The sequence below is a fragment of the Poromitra crassiceps genome, assembly GCF_964638095.1.
Source record: "Poromitra crassiceps genome assembly, chromosome: 17".
Taxonomy (NCBI): Eukaryota; Metazoa; Chordata; class Actinopteri; order Beryciformes; family Melamphaidae; genus Poromitra; species Poromitra crassiceps.
The window spans coordinates 29,770,558-29,793,904 of NC_139635.1; the positions used below are offsets into that span (position 1 = coordinate 29,770,558).

The 23,347-nt window shown below is 43.1% G+C and overlaps 3 protein-coding genes across 4 annotated transcripts in view; all 3 read left to right on the forward strand.

Moving 5' to 3' along the window:
- mapre2 (microtubule-associated protein, RP/EB family, member 2) lies at positions 1-13,342 on the forward strand. 2 transcript variants are annotated; one of them, XM_083653541.1, is made up of 7 exons: positions 1-69; positions 6,703-6,830; positions 7,585-7,730; positions 7,897-8,113; positions 9,099-9,241; positions 10,233-10,391; positions 11,420-13,342. In XM_083653541.1, exons 2-7 carry the CDS (start codon positions 6,710-6,712, stop codon positions 11,516-11,518), a joined length of 885 nt encoding a protein of 294 aa, XP_083509667.1. In that variant the 5' UTR covers positions 1-69; positions 6,703-6,709; the 3' UTR covers positions 11,519-13,342. The 2 variants fall into 2 exon arrangements, with proteins under 2 accessions (XP_083509667.1, XP_083509666.1); XM_083653540.1 differs by lacking the exon at positions 1-69 and adding an exon at positions 4,454-4,649.
- Positions 13,343-14,761: 1,419 nt separating this feature from the next.
- LOC310792334 (cell division cycle protein 20 homolog) lies at positions 14,762-18,365 on the forward strand (the record flags this gene model as incomplete). Its single annotated transcript, XM_083654056.1, has 10 exons — positions 14,762-14,795; positions 14,931-15,073; positions 15,158-15,254; positions 15,341-15,466; positions 16,006-16,202; positions 16,324-16,418; positions 16,824-17,043; positions 17,302-17,427; positions 17,558-17,675; positions 18,184-18,365. The coding sequence occupies 10 exons, from the start codon at positions 14,762-14,764 to the stop codon at positions 18,363-18,365; spliced, it is 1,338 nt and encodes a 445-aa protein (XP_083510182.1).
- Positions 18,366-19,407: 1,042 nt separating this feature from the next.
- Positions 19,408-23,347, forward strand: part of spidr (scaffold protein involved in DNA repair) — a 38,209-nt gene continuing 34,269 nt past the window's right edge. Inside the window, exons 1-5 of the mRNA XM_083653530.1 lie at positions 19,408-19,515; positions 19,856-20,014; positions 20,181-20,244; positions 20,945-21,151; positions 22,818-22,960. Coding sequence (XP_083509656.1) covers positions 19,453-19,515; positions 19,856-20,014; positions 20,181-20,244; positions 20,945-21,151; positions 22,818-22,960 — 636 coding nt within the window. The 5' untranslated portion in view covers positions 19,408-19,452. The remainder of the gene's footprint in view (positions 19,516-19,855; positions 20,015-20,180; positions 20,245-20,944; positions 21,152-22,817; positions 22,961-23,347) is intronic.

A 23,347-nucleotide genomic window follows, 5' to 3' on the forward strand; every position in this document is an offset into this window, starting at 1 on the left:
GGTGACTCCGGAAAATAGTAGCTTTTTGAAAAAATCGCCTTGTAATAACCTGCGGATCTGAGTTCACTGGTGAGTCAAATTTGCTGAGTAACAATGTGTGAGATTTGCCGCCGAAACGTGCATCATAATATCTACACGAATTGGACCGTATCTTTGTGTCGCCGGGGTTGAAAGCGTGAACTTACTGGTTATGTGTGCATATGTCGGCTGTCACTGTTCTGTCAAAGTGAGGGCATAAACATAATTAGCTTAGCTGTTGCACTGTGTATGCTGCTCTCTGATAAGATCCAACTCTCTGCAAATCAATCACTCACTTGGTCTTATCTTGAGTTACAAGTGGCGATCTTGTTCAATCCGTTTTGTCCATTTACCAACGCTAGTACCTACCCTAACACAAGCTAACCCCGGCACAGCTTTGGAGCAGCCGATGACACCAAGTTAGCATCATCTATAAGATTTGCTGAGATGCTTCGGCATGCGGTTATAGAAAATGTAACGTTAGAAATCAGCGAACGTGTCTTGTGTTTCCATATGGTTTCCGTCCATCATCAGGAAGCTGATAACTCAATGTTTCAGACCATCTGGCTGGACTGGCTCTGTAGCTGTAGAACGAATTGTAAGAACATTGTGTAACGTTAGCTAGCAACCAAAACGTTTACATCATTTTGACTCTTTATACATCTCCCCATTTTAGCTCTACCCATGCATATAGGCCTAACGTCACTGCATATACGTTTTTTTTCTCAGCCAACAGTCTTGAACAGCACTGACAGTGCAGTCAGTCTAACTTGGGTCAGCTGCTTCAGATCAGACTCAGACACATTCCTTTTCAATGCTGATGTTGTAAATGGTGAGAAAATACTGAAGAATTCACATGGTTGTTTTCTTTTCCCTCTATATAACCACACATCATTTCCGTCTTTCATATGTGGGCTGGGGCTTTTGTTCAGGTCTCACAGGAGTTCCCATAATGTTGTCTGCTGGTGTTTTATTCCCTTAACCAGTGGTTCTCATTTTTCACGTCAAGACACAAATTAGACCACGGACCTCATCTGATAAGATTTTGTCCCAGTGTCCCCATCTGATAAGATTTTAGCTTTTGTGACGACCTTCCCACTCTCCTGGCCCTGTCTTGCAGGAGCCTGATGTTGGGGTCATTAGGCCAATTGGGAAATACAGTATAAGACAACAAAAACTACATCATTCATTCATTCATTCATTCATTCATTCATTTCATCATCATCATCAGCATCATCATCATCATCATCATAAAAGGGAGTAATTGGGCTCTGTGTCTCTGTTTCAATTTTTGTCCTATATCGCTGATGAGGTCACAAAGTCTATGACATCATCACTGATGATGTCACAATGTCTATGACATCATCAGTGATGTCACTCGAGCAATTGTGATGTCATCATGTCTGACAATAATGTCACTCGAGCACTCGATGTCATCAGTGATGGTCACTTGAGCAGTTGTGATGTCATTAATGAGTGATTTCATCACTGATGCGAAGTTGGCAAATTGTGCGCTGCACATGCCAATAGAGCAGACGAGGCCACGTAGCAACCGAGCTGTTGGCGAGGCCGAAGTTGAGCAATTGTCCGCTGAGTGATGTCACTCGAGCACTCCATGATGTGATCAGTGGTGGTCACTTGGGCAAATGTGATGTCATCAGTAATGCGAAGTTGTGCAATTGTGCACTGTGCATGCCAATAGGGCAGGCAAGGCCACGCAGCAGCCAAGCTGCGGGCGAGGCCGCGCAGCGACCAAGCTGCGTATGCAGGGCAGTCGAGGCCACGTAGCGAGGCCGCACAGCTGGCGAGCCTAGGAATCGAGAATTTGGTCAATGAAAAAATCAATAATCAATAATAACCTATAAATGACAAAACCTCCAAATTTCCCCCCCCGTTTATCTTAGTGTAATTAAAGAATTACAGGTACAACCCTACAACACGTAGGGTTATCTCAGCTACCATCAAGCACATTATCTCTGTACTGTGCATTACAATCAGGGGTGTAGTGGAGGGTGAACGCAAGTAAACACAGTTTACCCACTTCTTTGAAATGAGGCAGAGAGTTTACTCACCTATTTTCAGATCAACTGTATCAATCAATGAGGGCAAACAAGGTGGGTAAACTGCTCACCTTGGATAGGTTACCCACCTCTGTATTTACCACTACACCCCTGATTACAATTGGGGCAACTGTGCAATTCTCTAGTCTAGTCTATAGTCAAGCAAAGGTAATGAAAATAGCTGACCATTTAGTGATTAATACAGATAACATGAATAGGCTACTTGCTCCTGAAACCTGGTACCTCTTAGCCTTCACAAATGCATCATATTGGATTGAAGGACTTCTCAGTGCAATTTTCACACCTTGCAAAGTCATCCTTTCGGCCGCATTGGACCCTTTGGGGGCCGGATCTGGCCCCCCGGGCCGCATGTTTGACACCCCTGGTCTAAACGCCTTCTTAAACCCAAGGAGTACACCTGGCCCAGGTGCACTCAATCAGCCTCATGACCCCAACACCAGGCTCCTCCTGCAAGACAGGGCCAGGAGAGTGGGAGGGTCATCACACTTTTAGACGTTTTATTAGGCTACAGAAAGTGTATGAAACCCATGACCAAAATAGTCATACATTCTGTCATTGTGTTACTTATTGTTGGAATTATAGTGACAATAAAGTGTTGCCCTTTTTGCTGGGGAGTGGGGACCCCCTGGAACCCCCTCAAGGACCCCTGGGGGGTCCCCAGATACCACTTTGAGAACCACTGCCTCACAGTAATATGCATCAAGGAAGAGCAGCCACCCCCCTATATATGAGAAATGTACGAAAATTCCAGACGTAAGCAAAAAATAGGCCCATAGCCATAGGGTACGCATTCAACTTATTATGGCCTATCTTCCTCCATCCTCAGGTGTCACACTCTGAACATTGAGTTATAACAGGCTGTGCATGCTGCAGCTTAGTGGTGGCACATTTGGCTTGGAGTTGAAATGTAGGGCTACAGTGCTTTTGGTGTTTTGCAGACATTCATCACTTGGTAGCAACCACACACAGTGGTGGCCCTTGCAGATGACTAGCTTATTAATTGATTATGCCTTTGGATCTGCAGGAGTTGATGTAGCCTATAATGACTGAGGACTTTTGACCTGGCATTGACAAGCAATCCTAATTATCTGCCATTCTAGAAGAACTGTGCATTTTTTGAGCTACAGACAGATATTCAGCCTTGGTTTATTTGTCATATTTCAATACTGAAATAGGAGCTTGCTGCTCAAATGCATATGTCAACATACGGGTGAACGGTTATTGTCACAGTGTAACATATTGAAAGTTTAAATATTAACACTGGTGGAGGCAGATATAAATAAGGCCAATGGTATAGGCCAAGGCAAGGCATAAGTCTTGCACTGTGCATGAAAGCGTATAGCAGTTGTCCTATTTTATGTGCAGATAGTGCGGATCAGTGCTCTTGTGGAACTCTGACACCAAGTCAACGTTTCATTGTGCCTGTTAAGACCTGCTGTGGTAAAGCTTGCCATTATAGACTACTAACCATGTTCAGACAAGATTGGACTGGGCATAATTTGGACATACAGTGTACATTTAAATAAAAACTCTGAAGTGATAATACAGTCAGAGCAGTTGAATCGGCTAACTTCTGTCTTTATGATGTTATTACGATGTTATCATACGTGATTGCTTTATATGGTTAGTAATAAAAAAAAAATGCATTTTATTATACTACCTCACACACAATATGTGTGTTCATCATTTTCATCAGCAACACTTAGGTCTGTCTAACAAACGATCTGCTTGCTGTTTTGACCCACATCTATAGCATGGCATGCCAATTGCATAGTAACACAATTAGGGATGCACGACTGTATTAGTTAAATCTATGATTTTGGAAAATGTTGGAAATGTTTTGGAAATGAAGAAAGCCATTGCTTTTCCAAATGCACAGTGTTTACATGTGTTTTTCAGTATGTACACAATTTGATTATCATAGAAACATATCGACATCTGTAAATATCGGCTATCAAATGTTTCATATCGGTGCATCCCTAAACAAAATTGATTATAGATATCCATGGCATGATTTGAGGGTGAAACTGGGTGGGCTGCATTTCCCTTTAATTAGCCTACACTAGTACTTTTCAGTTTATTGGGAAATCCCCCCCAGCATTGATTAAGAACCTGTAATCTGCATCTCAAAACTAAGACGCAAGCTTTTCTTCATATATCTTGATCTGACTGATGATGTTCTTTTTAACACAGAAATTATCAATTGCATGTGATAGTATTGAAATAGCCCACCACTGTGCGAGGGAACAGGCAGCCACCCCCATCAGTCACGTGGGCAGGGTGCAGCAACGTCATTAGGCAGAGAGAGATTTGTGAAGAATAAGCAGACAGAAGGAGCCCGAGGTGCGGCACTTTCTTAGCATTTTGCATCGTCCTGTTTTGTGTGGCCAGAGAGAACAGAGTATCTGTTCGATATTTGAGAGAGCCAATGCCTGGTCCCACCCAAGCACTTTCCCCAAATGGAGAGAATAACAACGACATCGTCCCGGACAACGGATCCAACATCATTCCTTACAGAAAAAATACAGTGCGAGGAGAGCGCGCCTACAGGTAAATCGGTGTAACGCCGCATTTGATGTGGTCTCATTAGATAAGGATTGGAGATGTGATCACAACGCTGCTGCAAATACGGCATTCAGGGCCGTGTGGCAGTAAACGTTAAGCGCTTCTCATCGTTTGGTTTTGTCGGTTTGCTTGTGCGCCCATCCGCAATTTTCTACCCCCCTGTCCCCTAGTCTGCTGTCATAGCCCTCTCTCTATCTCTCTGTGTGTCTGTGTTGCTATGGCGCAAATCGCTCCAAGGCCCGTCCAGAAACACCCATCTGCTGGTGTAATAGACATCATTGGCACGGAAGGTCACCTATAATGTCCTCATTTCCCACTAGTCGTGTTTAATGGCATGGTCAAATGGGAGAATCGAAACTCTCCCCGGCTGGCCAGCTTGTCAGATGTCATGCAAATGCAACAGCCGAGCCTACCCTACCCGCCCCTGCTACAATATTCCCATTCCCATGACATGACATGTTAGTTTAGCCACTTCGCAGCCGACTGGTGTATCACGATGAATGTATTGTAATAGAGTTGTCATATTGTATGTGAAGCAGGCCAACGCTATAAGGTGTTGCACATGCGGGTTTTCCCAGCGTAAATTGCCCCAGGCAGGCAGGCAGGCAGGCATCCAGCCCAGCCCTTGTGTGTCGGTCGGCTATCCATGGCTCGGCTAGGCTAACAAAGCATGCTAACGGTATATCCGCTTTGTTTACATGGAGAGCGGCTGGCCCAGTTTCCTTCCAGTGGAGGTTCTGCTCCTGCACTGATGATGATGTGATAATAACTTTAATGCTAAACTTATTAACCCAAATAGGTTTTGGCTAGTGCAGTGCTGCTCAAACGTTTTCATATCACAGACCCCCCCCCATTTGGTGAGATTTTGGCTCCTGAACCCAAATCTGAATACTATGATGTTGTGTAGAATTAAATGGTTCTGTACTCGTTTAGGTAGAGAGATAACAGTGAATAAAATAATGAATTAGTCATAACTCATTCTTCTACATTCTCTAATTGTGTTAACTTCTTGCAAATGAAATAATGGTGACTCAATTTGCTGGGGACCCCCTGGAACAACCCCCTCAAGGAACCCTGGTGGTCCCCAGGGCCCATGTTGAGAACCACTGGGCTAGTGGATGGTGATTACGCACAATGCAGTAGCATATTACTCGTTACCGTAATCCAATAAAGGGGGAATGTTTTGTTTGCAGTTGTCCTGCTCCCTCTCGTTATCTCTGACCTATAAGGCCAGCATTGCCCAACTGATTGATAATGCATTCTTCCTTTTTAGGGATATGTTTTAGGACTAAGCACTTTTAAACACAATATTGGCCGCCCCTTGATTGTTTCATAGTAAGAAGTAATACATGAATGTTGTAAGTTATGCATAGATTTGTGTCCATTCCGTCCATTCTCATGAATTGCTCATGACAGCTTAGTCCTGCTTTATTATTCATCAGTAGCCCAAGGTCAATGATCAAAGCTTTGAGTTCCCTGATATGTTTTGTCCGTTTGCCACATTGTGTGTATGCTTTGGATAGATAGTAAACGTGTTATAATATTGTAATGTTTGCACAGTGTTGCTGTTGTTTTTTGGGAAAGGGTCAAAGGGAACATTTAATTGGATTTTGTTTGTTTGTTTGTTTAATTATTGAAGCAATTAGCGACTAAATCTATCTAATTTGACCTAATTGTGAAGTATCAGTATCAGTACTGCTGCTCACAGAAAGATACTAATACAGTTGGCTGGGCTTGCATAGTTTGTCTAGGCTAAGTGTTGTAATGATTATTTATTACTGGATTGTTCAAGAGATAAATGCATTATTTTGCATTGAATATCTGCAAGACAACATGTCACTAATATGATTGTTGACCTGTTTTTGGAATATAGATTTATTTGACGAGGAGACAACTGGTAAACCAATTGATCAATGATGTGACCAACGAACAGGGTCTTGTCTCGACATATTTGGCTTTGCTTCTTATTTATTCATTGAGCCTCTTTAAGCGTTATAAACAGAAGCCATTGGCTAATTTTTTCCCTTCTCTATTGTAGTTGGGGGATGGCGGTCAACGTATATTCTACCTCAATAACCCAGGAGACTATGAGCAGGCATGACATCACTGCCTGGGTTAACGATATTGTCTGCCTAAACTACACTAAAGTGGAACAGCTCTCTTCAGGTGAGAGAAAGCTCCTTCAACAACTGCTCTCCCTCTCTCTCTCTCTCTCTCTCTCTCTCGCTCTCCTTTCAGACACAGTCTCTCTGCTCTTGCATGCTATATGTGTTGATGAGGCTGTTTGAGATGGCGAAGCGTGATTTCTTTTGTTATTGCAGCTTTGCATGTGACACAAGGGGATCAACTAATTAATTTGGGATATAAGCTGCTAGTTAAAGCAACCTGGGGAAACGTACTCACCTACAGTATCCCTGGCAAAGAGGTGTCTATAAATAAGCCTGCCATGGCCTCCTCCTGCTGTATCCAAGTAATCCAATCTCAGGAGTCAGTACACACACACAGACACACGCACGCACGCACACACACACACACACGCATACATACATACATACATACATACATACACATACAGTCATTTTGTTGAATGTAGATCTGTTGGGTATATCTGATTTGCATATTGATAGGCCCCAGCCGGCCAGCCAGCCAACAGGTCAAACTGCTTCCCTGGTTCCATTTTAATTGATACAAATCTAACTGAACTCAAATCCATAATTGGAGCCATGTTTGTGAAAACATGCAGATATTTTCTTTAAGGAAACATGATCCGCTTAAGGAATAGTTTCCAGAGGTTTTGTTGTCAACAGCCATAATAAACGCTAGTCTATATAGCTAGAGTCAGTTTTTCTTATTTCTGTTGTGGCAGTGAAGTTTCCAGCAAAGACTTGTGAAGTCAACTGTCATTTTATTCCATCTTTAGGAGCGGCCTACTGCCAGTTTATGGATCTGCTCTTCCCTGGCTGCATCAGTCTTAAGAAGGTCAAGTTCCAAGCTAAATTGGAGCATGAGTACATTCACAATTTCAAAGTGTTACAGGCATCCTTCAAAAGGATGAACGTGGACAAGGTGGGTTTGTTCGACCTTATTTGTACCTTGTCAAATTAGCGAATTTTGTATTGTTCCATAATGTGCTTTACCATGTATCATTCTACATGCACTGTACATTCAAATCCAGATGTTTTAATTGAAAGGTCACCTACTTTTTGTCCTCTTTCCCTCGCCCTTGATTTAGATTATTCCTGTGGAGAAGCTGGTTAAAGGCAGATTTCAGGACAATCTTGATTTCATCCAGTGGTTCAAGAAGTTCTTTGATGCCAATTATGATGGTAAAGAGTATGACCCGGTTCAGGCCCGACAGGGTCAGGATGCCATTCCCCCACCGGACCCCGGCGAGCAGATCTTCAACCTGCCAAAGAAGTCCCTCCACGCAGCCAGCTCCCCTACTGCAGGTCAGCTTGATCCCCTGTGATGTGCTGTGGGCTAACACAGTCATCTGTGTTGGATCTGGTGATACTCATTTCTGTTGAGTGTCATTTCAGCAAAATGGACTGCATTTATATAGCGCTTTTATCCAAAGCACTATGGACACTGGACAGCGCGCTACGCTGCGCCCCTGTGGTGTGTTTGTGAATGGGAAGGGTGGTTGAAACTATTACGCCAGGAGAAACACCTGTGGCAGATTGATTGCACTTTTTCTTTCAGGATCTCCCCCCGTCCCCAATTATACTTGGCCAATTCCCCCTTCTGTCCCGGTTGTTGCTCCACCCCCTCTGCCAATCTGGGGAGAGTTGTAGACTAGCACATGCATGCGCAGTCGCCAGCCGCTTTTTTTCACCAGACAGCGAGGAGTTTCACCAGCAGGACGTAGCAGGTGGAAGGACCACGCTATTCCCCCCAGTTCCCCTCCCCCGCACTAGTGCAGCGTCAGTGACTAGGACACATACCCTTGATCCGGCTTCCCACCCGCAGACACGGCCAATTGTGCCTGTTTAGTTTAAGATCTGACAGGGATGACACAATAAAGTCACAGACATATTTCCATTGTGGTCCGGTGTATGGACGCCTCACCAAGCCGGAGGTACGTAACACGGGGGCTCGAACCTGTGACCCTAGTGTTGATAGGCAGGGAATCTACCGCTGCACTACCTGGATGATGATTGATTGATTGATTTTGATTATCCATGGTCAGAGTTGCGCCTGCCATAATGTATGTTAGCACTCTTCAAATTCAGTAAATTACTGTAAAATAAATCATTTTGAACTGCAAGATGAAAGCCATGATATTTGTTGAATTTTCTTTTATCACTGACTGATCACTGTTTTTCTATTTACGTTTGTTAGATTGAGGAACATTTTATATTCATAGCAAAAATGGTACAAAAATGAGGTAAATTGCGCAGCCATGCCCGTTTGATGACCTTTCATCTGCTGCAGGAGCCTCAAGGGCGAGTGCCACCACACCCAAGGCGTCGACGCCGTCATCCAGACCCTCATCAGCCAAAAAGATCCCTGCAACCACGGCTCCTGCCAAAGGAGAAAAAGAACTGGAAGCGCAGGTCACGCATCTTAACGAGCAGGTACCTTTACCAATGATTGCAGCACGTATTGAGAGTTTAAACTCAGCGATGTGATTGGCATACTTAGGAAGCAACTTTCAAAAAGAAATTGTGATCCGGTATTTCTTTGGAGAATCCGGTCTGAATGTCAAATGAGTTGTATCACTTAGTCCTTAAACGTGAAACGGTTTCTTAGGCGGCGTTCACACGGGACATTTGGCACATTCAAGGACCATGTATGTGTTGAAAGCGCCTGGGTCGCGTTGCTGTGGCCGTGTGCCTGGGTCGCGTTGCTGGTTGGCTCATGAAGTCTTATTTTAGCAGGTTAGCCGATGGCGTTTACCTGAGTTCCATCAAAAGTTAATTAGCTAGTTTCAACTTTTTTGATGGACTGGGTTGTGATATTTTCATACACTGCGGTCCGTCGAATCAAACATAGGTCTCATTGAAATACATGGGATATATTATGTTATATATTATATTTTCATCTTTTTTGACCTATCAAAGCCCCTTGAGCCTGTGGCTGCATGATATCACCCATTTAGTGCGGTTTCTCCAGCCTCTTCCTTTATCTTCCACAAGCAAAAGACCAGGCAAGGCCTGACAACAACGCCAACGCCATTTGCAACTTTTTGTCAAACATATTCTCGATTAGAAGTAGCTATATTACGAAAACCATTGAAGCGTTTCGTGTATCTGGTTTGTGTATCCACAGTCCTTGGTCTCACGCAGGTGCAGATCGTACATGCTTGCTGTCTGTCCGTCGGCTATAATCTTTGCGGTGTGTCCAAGTGCAACTTTTTGGCCCCGACAAAGGCGACATGAGGCGACGCAACGGTCGGCCTTCGTTGCCGCTACCCCTTTGCTGTTGCGCGTGTGTCCTTTGCTGCTCATCTGTCCGGTTCGAGCTTGTGACTCCTTATCTGTTGCTTTTTGACCGTAACCAAAGTCCACGCCATTGTAGAGTTGAATATCGACGCTCCAAGTGATCCCTTTGGTTGTTGTTTTGTAGGTGAACACGTTAAAGCTGGCGTTGGAAGGAGTGGAGAAGGAGAGGGACTTCTACTTCAGCAAGCTGCGGGAGGTGGAGGTGCTGTGCCAGGACCAGGGCGAGGAGAACGCTCTGTTTGTGGAGCGACTAATGGAGGTCCTTTACTCCACAGACGAACAGGTCAGTCTGCTCTAGTCTTGATTGATTCAAACAGGCTTGTCAAGGGCGTCCGTAGTGCAGCGGTCGATTCCCTGCCTATCAACATGAGGGTCTCAGGTTCGAGCCCCCGTGTTTGCCTTGGTCGCGCGACCATACAGGCACAATTGGCCGTGTCTGCGGGTGGGAAGCCGGAACTGGGGGGAATAGGGCGATCCTCCCACGCGATGCGTCCTGCCGGTGAACCTCCTTGTTGTCAGGTGAAAAGAAGAGACCGGCGACTGCACATGTATCGGAGGAAGCATGTGCTAGTGCAGTGGTTCTCAAACTTGTTTGGCTTCAGTACCCACTTTCCCTGATTTCTGAATCCAAGTACCCGACTACAACATTTTGCTTAGAAAACGACAAGAGAAAACTATAGCATGTGATGCAATGAATGAATGATAACCCACCTTTTGAATAATATAGCATTATAAAATAAGACATGGAGTGAAGTGGAGTTGCAATTAGTGCCTGCTGAGCAGATTTATTTCAACATTTCATTTATTTTCACGATTTATTCTTATATCTTTCCATATTCCCCTTCCTCTCAAGTATGCCCTGTAGTACCTCCATGTACCCCTAGGGGTACGCTACTGCAGTTTGGGAGCCACTGTATTCTACAACTCTCCCCAGATCGACAGAGGGGGGTGGAGCAGCGACCGGGACAGCCTAGCTGGGGAAATTGGCCAAGTACAATTGGGGAGAAAACAGGGGAGAAATCTGAAAAATCAAACAAAAACAACAACAACAAAAAACAGGCTTGTCAGGGCAGCTGGAGGCAGCTCTGGTCCTGATAGGTCGGTGCATGCAGGAGGGGAATACCAGCAGAGCCTGTGAGCGCCTGGGTTTGGTGAAATAAAGCGTAGCAAAAAAAAATCATGTGGAACTTAATGTGTGACTGACAGAGAGAAGAATCCTGGCTTTGTGTGGAGTCACTTCCGTTTGCCCGTGAGCAGACTTCAGTAGCACTAGTGTTAAGCTCTCTGTGCCGCCGCCCCCTTTTTTTTTAGGAAGGAGCCGCAGAACTGGCTGAGGGAGACGGAGAGGAAGCGGACCAGCATGCCCACGAAGAGGCGCCACATGATCAGCAGGAACAGGACGAATACTGACTGCCATCCTCCCTCACCGCAAACTACACGCCCTTTTTACTTTGTGAGAACGGTTCTTAAGGATTTTAATTTTTCCTCATGGTTTCTTTTTTTTTGTTCTCTTGAAGACTGAGCACATGAGGCAACCTCCTGAAACGAAGCACCGTCGTTTTTTTTTTTTTTTTTTTTGTAATGCCGCTGTTCACTATTCTGTGTTTTTTCGTGACTGTCGATGAAACGCTGTGGCAGGTTTGCTGTCATTGCCTCCACTAGCGGACAAGCTCAGACCATCACAGAAGTTTCCAAGGACTGTGCGGAGTGACAGGTCAATTCAAAATCCTAGATGTGATCAAATGCTGAAGTTCAGACGGGTAACTTTTACCTGTCAAGTGCAAGTGTTCATTTGCCAGCTTTTGTCCCTTCATTTCAGTTTTTAGTTTTTTATATTTGTTTTGTAAAGTGGACGTGAAACATTTGATAATTTTTACTCTAGTTCATTTGCATTTCACCTCAGACAAGACAGGACACTGCTTTCAAGTCTGAAATTGACCTAGATTTGCTAGAAAGATGCACAACAAAGACAAATCAGCTTTTCACCAACTAGAGTGCTGTTAGAGGATGTCACTAGGTTGACTCTACAGGATTTTGAATAAACAACCACAAGTCAGAAACACAACAGCATGCTGTGAGCCTAATATAATTCAAAATCCTTACTACCAACACTTAACTAGCCTGTACTCCACTATTGTACTGTACTGTACTGTACTGTACTGTACTGTACTATACTATACAGTCAACCTAGTGACATCATCTAGCAGTGCCCTAGTTGGCGAAATGGTGAAATGTTGTTCATCTTTCTAGGAAATCTAGGTCAATTTCAGACTTGAAAGCAGCATCCTGTCTTGCGCGCGGTGAAATGCAAATGAACTAGAGTCATGATCAAATGTTTCATGTCCTCTTTAAAGTTTGCATATCAACCATACTAATCACGAGAACGCAATAAGCAAAGCCCTGAAGGGCCCATAGTAGCTCTTATCTAACCTCCTTCCATATGTTGCACTGACATTTGATCCTGTATTGGACAATCTGTCCATAGACCCGCACCATATTTATTCAGCCTTAGGAGTAGAAATGTAAGATTCTACATTGCATCTTCATGAAGGGAGACGATACAGTCAGCGAATTGTGAATGAACTGTAGTTGTGTAACACCAGCTACAGTATGACTGTGACGACTATCTTCACAAATCTCAAGATTTCTGATAATCAGTGTGCTCAACAATGTATTTTATTCGCACCACGTAAGGTGGTCCGGTGGCAGAGGTTGACTTGGTATGCCATAAACGAAGGGAAGGAAGAAGCCGTTATTGTGGACTAGTCTTATTACGATGAACCATTTTTTGTTTTTGAAACCTCAACAGCAACGCGACACTGAGGTCCGCGATTTCAGATGTTTTATTTCAGACGATTTTGGAACCACAGGTCTTAGGAAAGATGTGAGTCAGTTCACTGAGTAATTTGCCATGCTATATTCCGGTAAGTACATTGTATACCCTTTCTTAATGTTGCATTTACTATTATTGAACTCGGCAGTGCACCATAATGCTTTAGTCATATATTATTGTGTAAATGAAAAGGAATGTAAACATGTACTGTCAATAATTACGAATAGTAAATGTTTTTTTCCATGTCCCACTCATTATGCATTCCCTAAAATGTGTTGCATGTTTGCATTTTATTTGTGAATAACTTGACCTGCTTTTTACATATTTAATAAAAAAAACTATGTTAAGTGAGCTTTTGTATGTTTAACCTGCTGTTTGAAAGATGTTGAGATTCGGGTGGATTTGCTGTAATAAAATCTTTTGCGTTTGATTCCAAGGGAGTGGGTTCAATATGTTGTCATATCACTCCAACAATTACCTTTTTGACATAAGTAACTAGCCTTGGTATTTCTTATCTACATAGCTGGTGCTATTGCTAAACACAAATAATGTCTGTCTCAGAGTGGAGGTTTGGTGTAGGGCTACAACAAACATTTAATTACTGATGAATTACTCATTTACTCCATAAAATGTAAAAAAGTGATGCATGCCTATCACAAGTTACCGGAGTAGCCTGAACAGCAGCACACACCAAAAAATAAAATCATTTCAGCACTAGTTTGATGTAGGTTTTTCTTCCTCTTTGGATGTCTGCTTGCCTTTGTTACAACATGGAAGTAGGGCATTTGGGAAATAGACTAAATTAAACTCATTAAACTCCCCTTGTCTGCACAGTGCAGCTCTTGTTAGAAAGTGAAGAGTTGATTGTTTTAAAGATGAGCTGAACCCAAAAAATATTTTGGTTCACATTATATTACATCACATTGTTTTGGGTATTCAGTGCACCCATTTAATAATGTATGCAAAAAAACACAAACATCTAATTTCTTTAGTTTTTCACATCAAAAGTTCCTTTTTCATTAATTTTTCATTCAGTTGATTTCAGTTCATGTGGTCTAAGCATTCATCATTCGCCAGTACTCATCTTTGGCCAGTAGATGGTGATACAGTTTTTCCCTACCCGTTGGAAAGTTTTCTCCGCCAATCACATACACGCATAAATGCATGTCACTCTGGTCACTGCGTTCCCAACAACCAATCACAGCACCGGCGCCGCTTTCGGGCATTTAAACCAACAGCACAGCCTTGTGTGTCGTTCGACCGTCACAAAATCTGTATTATATGTTACCTTGTAAGCTAACGCTAACGTTAGCTAAAGTTTATTACTCACCTCAACACATAACGGTAGGTATAGCGTAACCCTGACATTGAGTAGTAACGCTAGTTCTAGTTAATGAACGTTACGGTTAATGAACGAATGCTGCTGCTGTTTTTCATGAAACGAAATCAAAGTCAACTGGTTAAGCCCACCGGTTTGCTGTTAACATTTGAGCTACACTAAATATTAATGTAAATCAGCGAACATGCTAACTACCTTTAACGTTCACTAGTAGCTGCTCTCCTCGTCTGTCTCATTGTCAACTTACTAACATTCATTAGCGCTACGCTAACGTTACTTGTTTCAGACAGACTGCATAAACTAGTTGGCTTCGCGGAGATAATATCTGTGGGTTTATCTTACTTTTCAGATTTGAATCCTACTAGATAACAGCATGGCTCATTTTGGGCTCGAAAACGATATCGACAGTATCAGGTGGCAAAGGAAGGCCGATAACTCAAGTCCTTCAACCGTTTTGACACCATCAAAGTCTACCAATGTGATGAGTGCATCAGAAAGGCAGAGCAAACCTCCAGGTAACTTGCTCACATGATTGATATTTGTATGGATGCCTTCCAGTCATGTTTAGCCTTCAGCAGACTTGTCGAACAGATTGGTGTTGGATCTCTTCAGTTTCTGAAAACTGTTAACCAATGAGGCACTTTTGCTAGGTAAAGGGACAAAATCCACCCCTTGCAATGTTGGAGGCGACCGCTTCATTCCCACCAGAAACGCAAAACAAATGGAGGTGGCAAGCTTCCTTCTGACAAAGGAGACTCATCCCATAGATGTGAACGATCCTATGGGAGCACTGGTGAGGAGTTTGCTTTGATACTATACTTTATGTCTGGCCTGTATTTTTTTAGGCATGCTATTGATTAGGCTATGTGTCTTGTAGGAGAAACAGAAAGCCATGTCTATCGCACTCAATGGATTTGACATTGAAGAAGGAAAGATCCTGCATCTGGGAGGGAAGCCACAGTTTGCTGCTGAAGGTAGCGTTTTAATGCTGATGCTGTCATGCAACTGTATGACCTGAGCAGGGAAGGTGAAGGGTGTATAATTTTGCTCTCATTTACAGGCTATCAGAACAATTTGAAAGTCCTCTACAGTCAAGCTACAACCCCAGCTTCCGTCAAAAAGAATAGATACATAGCATCTGCTCCTGACAGGATCCTTGATGCTCCTGACATCAGAAATGATTTCTGTGAGTTTCGTGTCTAACTTTGTATTTCTATGACTGGGCGGTTGGCAAAGAGTGGTGGTTTATTCCTAGTAATGTACATGCATTTCTTGGGTTTTGGGTTTAGTTGTTGATCTGGTGACATGGGTATTAGAATCAATGGACTAATAATTAGACCATTGATTTATAATTTCTTTATTCATTAATTGTTTTGGATGCTTGTCAAGTAAAGAAAGATTTGCTGGTTACAACTTTGTAAGTGTTAAGATTTGATTGCTTTTCTCAAGTTTAATATCTTTATACATTTAATACTTGGGGTTTCTTGGGCTGCTGGTCAGACAAAGTAAGCTATACATAACTGGTAATGTGGTGAGCATTATTCTATAGATAAAATAATCAGAAGAACCGACAGTGACATGACTACAACATCTGAATATTCCTCACTTTTCAGATTCAGACTAATCTCCTCCTGGGGCTGATATTGGGTTGTTGGGGAGCCCTTTTGTACTTAAAGTAACACGTAAGTTAAGTAACAAGCTTTCATTTGATCCCTCTTCTCCCAGATCTGAATCTACTTGACTGGAGCAGTCGCAACATTATTGCTGTGGCACTTCGTGACAGTGTCTACCTGTGGGATGCCACTCAGGGAGATATCACTCTGCTCATGAGGTTGGATGGTGAAGAGGACTACATCAGTTCAGTGTCCTGGGCCGAAGAGGGCAGCTACCTGGCTATCGGCACCAGTGACTGCAAAGTTCAGGTGAGCGGGCCATCACACACCCACACGCCTCACTGAATCTTAGGTTCATTACAGAGAGCACTTTAATGTACTGGAAATTTTGTTTATTTCTGCATTTTAATTATTTTTTGCCTTTCCTCAGTTGTGGGATGTGGATTACCAGAAGCATTTACGCACCATGGCCAGCCACACGATGAGAGTTGGATGCTTGTCTTGGAATGATTACATTCTGTCCAGGTACAGTCTCTGTCAGACACTTGTGTCTATAACTGAAACTGTTGACTTGTACATGGCTATGGCCCAGGGTAGGAACTAGGAAGTTAATGCGGCTGGGGGCAAAGTGCCTGTTAAAAAAGTCTAAAATTGCCGTGTTGGGGAACAGTGTTGTAGAGATTATCGGAAATGTTTTTTTTTTAAACTGTTTGTTTATGAGCTTTTGGAAATAAAATGCTTGGATAAGAATAATTGAATATTGGCGCTTGCCATGCAACATAGAAGAACTAAGTTATTTCCCAACATTTGATCAAATTCCCCTTGAAATGATCCAAAATGCCCCTAAGGGCAAAAAAATCCCTTGTAAAAAAAAAAAAAAAAAAGATTTCCTACCCTGCTATGGCCTAAATCAACAAAATGGTTCCCCAGTGGCTCCAGATCAGGACTAATCCACCACCATGATGTGAGGGCAGCGGCCCACCACACCTTCACGCTGATGGGTCACTCTCAGGAGGTGTGTGGTCTGAAATGGTCTCCCGACGGGAAGTACCTGGCCAGTGGCGGCAATGACAACATGGTGTACGTGTGGCCCAGCGTGAACCACGGCCAGTCCATCCGCAGCTGGAGCGAGCACCAAGGAGCTGTCAAGGTGAGCAGCTTCACCTTGAGACTAGATCATGGGTTTTGAATGAGCAACACAAACTACATGTTTTTTTGTGTCTTTCTTTTTCCCTCTTCCCCAAAACAATTCATGAGATACCATCATTCAAGACGGGATTCCCACTGTCATGGAATTCTCCAACATGCCAGCATGTTTGGTTCATGAATATTCTGGTCCAAATTATAAACCCTGGGTGATCCTGGTGTGAATTCTGACCATTGTTTTTATTTTTCCCTATTGTTTTAGGCTTTGGCCTGGTGCCCATGGCAGCCACATGTCCTTGCTTCTGGAGGTGGAACCAGTGACCGACACATCCGCATCTGGAATGTGAACAGTGGCTCCTGCCTCAGCTCACTTGACACTCAGTCCCAGGTAACCGTGCAATTTTCAACCCATCTAGTCCCTTAGTATGATGTTGATTGGTAGTTGTGGTCAGTTGATGCCCTGTCATTTTTTATTTTGTGGACATTTGTACTTACTGTGTGATGTCTTTGCCTTTCAGATCTCTTCCCTGGTGTTTGCACCCAACTACAAGGAGCTGGTCTCTGCTCATGGATACGCCCGCAACAATGTTGTGATCTGGAAGTACCCATCCCTCTGCAGAATTGGAGAGCTCAACGGTAAGTTATTGTCACGACAGTGGGCATCCGGGTAGTGCAGCAGTAGGTTCCTGAACCCCTGTGTTTCCTCGGGCTTGGACGGGTGTCCATAAGGGCACAATTGGCCGTGTCTGCGGGTGGGAAGCCCGATTAAGGGTATGTGTCCTGGTTGCTGCACTAGTGCCTCCTCTAGGCGGTCAGGGCGTCCGTTCGGAGGGAGGGGAACTGGGGGACTAGCGTGATCCTCTCACGTCCTGCTGGTGAAAAGAATCGGCTGGCGGGGTGGAGCAATGACCGGGACAGCAGAGGGAATTGGCCAAGTATTTTTTTATGGAGGTGGGGGGGGGAAGTATCTTAAAAAACTTGATAATTTAAAAAAAAAGTCACGATAGATTTGTCCTATGCTCGCCCAGACATACTTGGGGCTTTTTAAAGGGGAACAACCAACAACTAACATTTCAAACCAGTCTTGTAGTTCATGCTTTTGCTGTTTGCTATGCAAATAAATGCACTTTTTATTTTATTTTAGGCCATGAGGACAGAGTTCTTAATGTGGCTCTGAGCCCAGACAACTCTACATGCGCTACCATTGCTGCAGATGAGACACTGCGTATGTGGAAGAGCTTTGCGATGGACCCTGCTAAGAAGAAGGCTAAAGAGAGGATCGCCAATGCACCCAGCAGCATCATGACCCAAGGCTCGATCAGATAATGGGCTGGGTTTTACACCCCATTTACACCTGGTTTTTAAATGCAACCCTTATTCAGATAACTTATCCGGATACAGGTCGCATTTAAAAACCAGGTGTAAATGGGGTGACTGGCTGAGATTGACGTTCATGTTCATGTTTATTGTAAAGTTGTTCTGTTCAGTAACTTCTGTTATATGTAAATAATTGGTAATTGACCTTTTTACATATGTAATTAAAAAAAACTGTTAAGTGGGCTTTTGTGTTTGACCTGCTGTTAGAAAGATGTTGAGATTTGGTTGGATTTGCTGTAATAACATCTTTCACGTTTGAGTCCAAGGGAGTGGCTCAATATGTGCGTCATATCACTCCGCCAGTTACCTATGAGATTGACGTTCATGTTTGATATTGTAAAGTTGTTCTGTTCAGTAACTTCAGTTAGCCTATATATAAATACCTGGTAAATGACCTGCTGTTTACATATTATTTAATTTAAAAAAAACTTAAGTGAGATTTTGTGTTTAATCTGCTATTTGAAAGTTGTTGAGATTCAGATGGATTTTCTGCAATAAAATCTTTCGCGTTTGAGTCCAAGGGAGTGGTTTAATATGTTCATCATATCACTCTGACTATATCATATCACACTACCTTTTTGACATAAGTAACTAGCCTTGGTATTTCTTATCTAAACTAGTGGACCCGAGTTGGACACCCCCCTCCCCGGGAGTAGTTAGGCTAGATATTACTATAGGTAGGTCATATAATTATAATAATTATACTAAATATAATAATTTATTATTACTTAATACCATATTATTTATATAACTGCTACTACTAGACAAACAATGTCGTTTGCGGTACCTGGTGCAGTATTCTGGACATAATTTTCCACGGGAGGACTCCACCCACACGGACCAACTCCGGTGTACGCCGGTAAGGTGAAGGAGCGCACCCTCAGAGAATTCACTGTGCAGGCGCGACTCTGCGAGAACATTCACTTCGCTGCTGGATGGATAGTGCAGTATTTTGCTCTGCAAATAGTGAAAAAGACAAACAGTGACAAACTGTTTTACTTTACAAAGATGGGTTAACATCGGTTAATTTGAATAGATGTGTCAACACAGACAAAAACGACCCCAGTTGCTCAAACTTGTCGCCATGTCTTCTGTAAAGGTAAGACGTGTGCAAGCTAACAAGCTAGCCTCCGTGTTCATCAATGCAGTGCCAGTGAACTAAACTAGCGTGCTAGCTTTTGCCATGTTATGTTTTTATTGACTCCGATTTCAGACACTGTCTATTGTTTGACATTGCCTAACACTATTCCCACTGTATACCCTCAGTTGAGTTGAGCTTAAAACTGTCACTCATGTCACCTGATTCAAACTTTTTCCAACTTATCAACATATTACTCATCACATTAGTGTTTGCAGCACAAATTCCCCAGTAACTAACAAACAATTGTCATAATTAGCAACGATTAACTTTTGATCTAAACCTTCTTGCCTTGTTGCAGCGTAAAAGGTACTCCAGCGACATAAAGTGTATTTTCTTTCCGGATGATGTCAAACCTGCTGTCAAGAAAGTGGGGAGAGAGCCATCACTTGCATCCACTTCTGCCGCCAAAGGCTGGGAGAGGTGTGGAGACAGCTTTCTCCACACTCCAGTGATAAAGGTTGATGGATTTAGATTGACCTCATGTAATTAGTCTTTGAAATGCTGTTGTTGTTTCTGCAGTGCATTCAGAGTACACCTCCCTCACAACATCACGACCATTGCCCTTGTAGCTTTTGTGAATTGTTCTGCTCTTGCTCTCACTCTCTGTATTTGTTTTGCTGCAGAATCTCAATGCATCAGGCAGGAAATTGTCTGCTGTAAAAAAGTTGGCACAGACCCCTGCTTCAGGTAATTTGTTCAGGCAGAGATGGGATGGGGACTTGGACTTGTGACTGAGTCGCACTTCACACACATTGACTTGAGAGTTGACTTGAGACTCATCCTCAAAGACTAGAGACTTGGCTTGGACTTGAAGTTTGGGACTTGTGAACAATCTTAATTTTATTTTATATATATATATATATATATATACTTTTTGGTGCATTAACCAGAAATGTCTACTAATATCATCTAATCAATGCTAATCACTCAAGACAGACTTTTGACCTGCATTGAAAATCTGTTGGCAAGCTCCGTGAAAAGACGAATAACAGCGCTCGTGGGCGGCAGGCTCGCATGCTGCAGCCTCGCATGCTGAGCTTTACCCAATCAAAAGGGAGTGGACGTGACCGAGAATCAACCGGTGTGTTAGTAAACCTTACCATTTTCAGCATGTAGCAACGAGCTAGCGTTGTTGTTTCATAGCGACAGAAGCATTTGAGAGCGACACGCAGGGAGCGGAAAGGAAATCCATAAATGGTCAGAGCCAGTCGGTCGGAGCCAATGGCAGAGCTTCTGAACTGCAATTTTGCGGGATCTGTGTGCTTATGTTCTCTGAGGGGAGGCTCACTCTGCCACACTTTTTGAAAACCCCTGCTTTAAGGGACACCTCATCTTTACCTGATGGTGACATAGTAATATCTCCTTGTCTACTCTTGTGGTTGTCCAGTGCAGACCAGTGGCGTTCACTGTGATGAGGACCCAGTGCACATTGCGTGGAGCTCCAGTGACAGTGAGCAGTCAGACAGTGACACCCGGAAACAGCAGCTGCCCAGAGGTTTGGCACCGCAGCGACAAGGACCAGAGAGACCAGGGAGAGCTGCAGCTCCCGTTCAGTCCTACACCAGAGCACTGCGCATGCTCAGCACTGAGAAAGGTAACGTACGTCTGCAGTGGAGTCCTGACTCCCATGATGACAAATATTTATTATAATTATTTTTTTTATGACATTATTGAGGCATTGCAGGTGTTCTAAACTGGCAATTAATTTGCGATTGAAAATAATACTATAAAGTGAGGAATCTCTCTCTGTGAGTGTGCTTTATACCTTGAGAACTGTTTGTCTGATCGACTTCACACACGAATGTCCACTGCACTAGTTTAAGCAAATTGGGAAAATACTGTGACTTAAAGGTGCTGTAAAGCCCAGAACGCACTAGAAGCATTGACGCGCCTCATTTGACGGCACACATCAATTTCTGCTCCTATAACGCACTGCAGGCATCAGATACCAACCAACAGTAAAGAACCAACAGTATTTGGGGAAAATGTTGCTATTTATAAGGTATGTAGGCAGGCACAAGTTTGTATGATTTACAGGTACCCCCATACATTTTCTATGATCCCGAGTCTAAATAGCTTCTGACTGGCTGCTCCCTCAAAATCTCCAAAGCAGGGCTAAACCACTTCCCGTTGCTTTTTGACAAAACAACCCAGGAAAATAAAAAATCAATCACTACATTTGTTCGTACTTATATTTCAATGAAGATCATCTGAAGCCCCTGTCACTCAGAGGCTGTTGGAATTGTCCTACCTGTCTGTCGTGCACAGAGGGGAGAGAAAGAAAAAAACAGTGCTGCGGGAGAAAATGAAGTCTGTCCAAACTTTCGCCAATCTAATCTCATCAAGGCATGCAGGGAAATATTTTGCTAGCCGATGTGTTTAGAAGAGCATTCTCACTTTGTTCAGACAGTCTTGATAGTTTGGCATTATATTTTACATGCTTATTTTAAACTGCTGTGAGATTTGTTTGGGGTATATGAGAGCGTGAGACAGGCGGGACCTGAAAGCGGCTGCACAGCGAGAGAGAGAGAGAGAGAGAGAGAAACATCTTCGCTGGATGCTCATTTGATGCTCCAAAATCGAAACAAGTTGGGAGTCGGGCCGTCAAGACAGTTTGATGGCCCTCATAACCATTCTGTTGCGTGTACAGCCGTTTAAATTAAACAACAGGTGGACTTCAAAACGCAATCGTCAGATGCTTCAAGTGCGTTTGGGGCTTAAGCGATTCTGGAGGATTGAGTCAACACGGTTCTCATTCCCAAGTAGTCAAATACTGATGCTTTGGGTTGGTGAGCCGGTCCAGAACAACCCAAAGCGCCAGTATCTGATTACTTTGGAATGAGAACTGTGTTGACTCAATCCTCTTTGTGGAGTTCTCTCTCCTGATTGGAAGAAGTGGGATGGGATACCGGAAAAGTTTCTCTTCTGTTTATCGCAATGACCAAATACTCTATATCAGTGATTGCTGTCAGTATATGGAGCTATTTAACACAACACAAGTCAGACCTGTCGATACCGGTTTGGGCCGATTCAGATTTTCTTTCTTTCTAAGAACTCTTAACTATTGACAGCATACACAGACATTTTTGTAACTTTTCTTTAATGGAAAATTAAAAGTGATTTTAGTTTAAGCATGGGTTGGACGTGTAGCGAAATTTTATGCAGGACTGTAGTCAGTGTGGTCTCACCTTATATGATTGTGTTACAATTCTGTAATCACTGTGGTTTTGACTTTGCAATTGAACTTTTTGTTTTTTTAGAGGACCTTCCTGTTATAGACACAGACAGCGATCTCAGCGACTCTGAGGAGGAGGTTGACAAAGACAGTGAGAGACAAATCTCAGACTGTGAGTCAGACTCCTCTGATGAAAAGACAAAGGAATTGCCTCTTATACCCCTAAAGGTGAGTGAATTATCCTTATACTGCTTGTTTCTGTTGCTTCCATGAAACCCTTACAACAACCAGCAGCAATACATGTAAGCATTATTGTGTGTAGTGCATGAAACAAGTGCACTTTTTTTTTACACCATATATGATGCACATGTCAGTATAACTAGAAATATCGTGCACTTGCGCTCTCATTTCTAGTGTGCTTACAGGTACTGTAACACAGGGCCTTTTTGTCAAGTAGTAGATGTATTACTAGCCACTAGGTGGAGCTCTACACCAATGTATGCCATGTTCAGTAGACAGACAATGTTTAAAACTAATTATATTGTTCAGTATGGTTAGGTTGACAGTACCACTGCATACATGATCATGTAGTTGTGCATAATGCAAATCTTGAGG

Coding starts and splice junctions, on each gene's coding strand:
- mapre2 (XM_083653540.1), top strand. CDS start 4,528: ATGCCTGGTCCCACCCAAGCACTTTCCCCAAATGGAGAGAATAACAAC. Junction 9,242..10,232: donor TCACGCATCTTAACGAGCAG/GTACCTTTACCA, acceptor GTTGTTTTGTAG/GTGAACACGTTAAAGCTGGC. Junction 10,392..11,419: donor TTTACTCCACAGACGAACAG/GTCAGTCTGCTC, acceptor CTTTTTTTTTAG/GAAGGAGCCGCAGAACTGGC.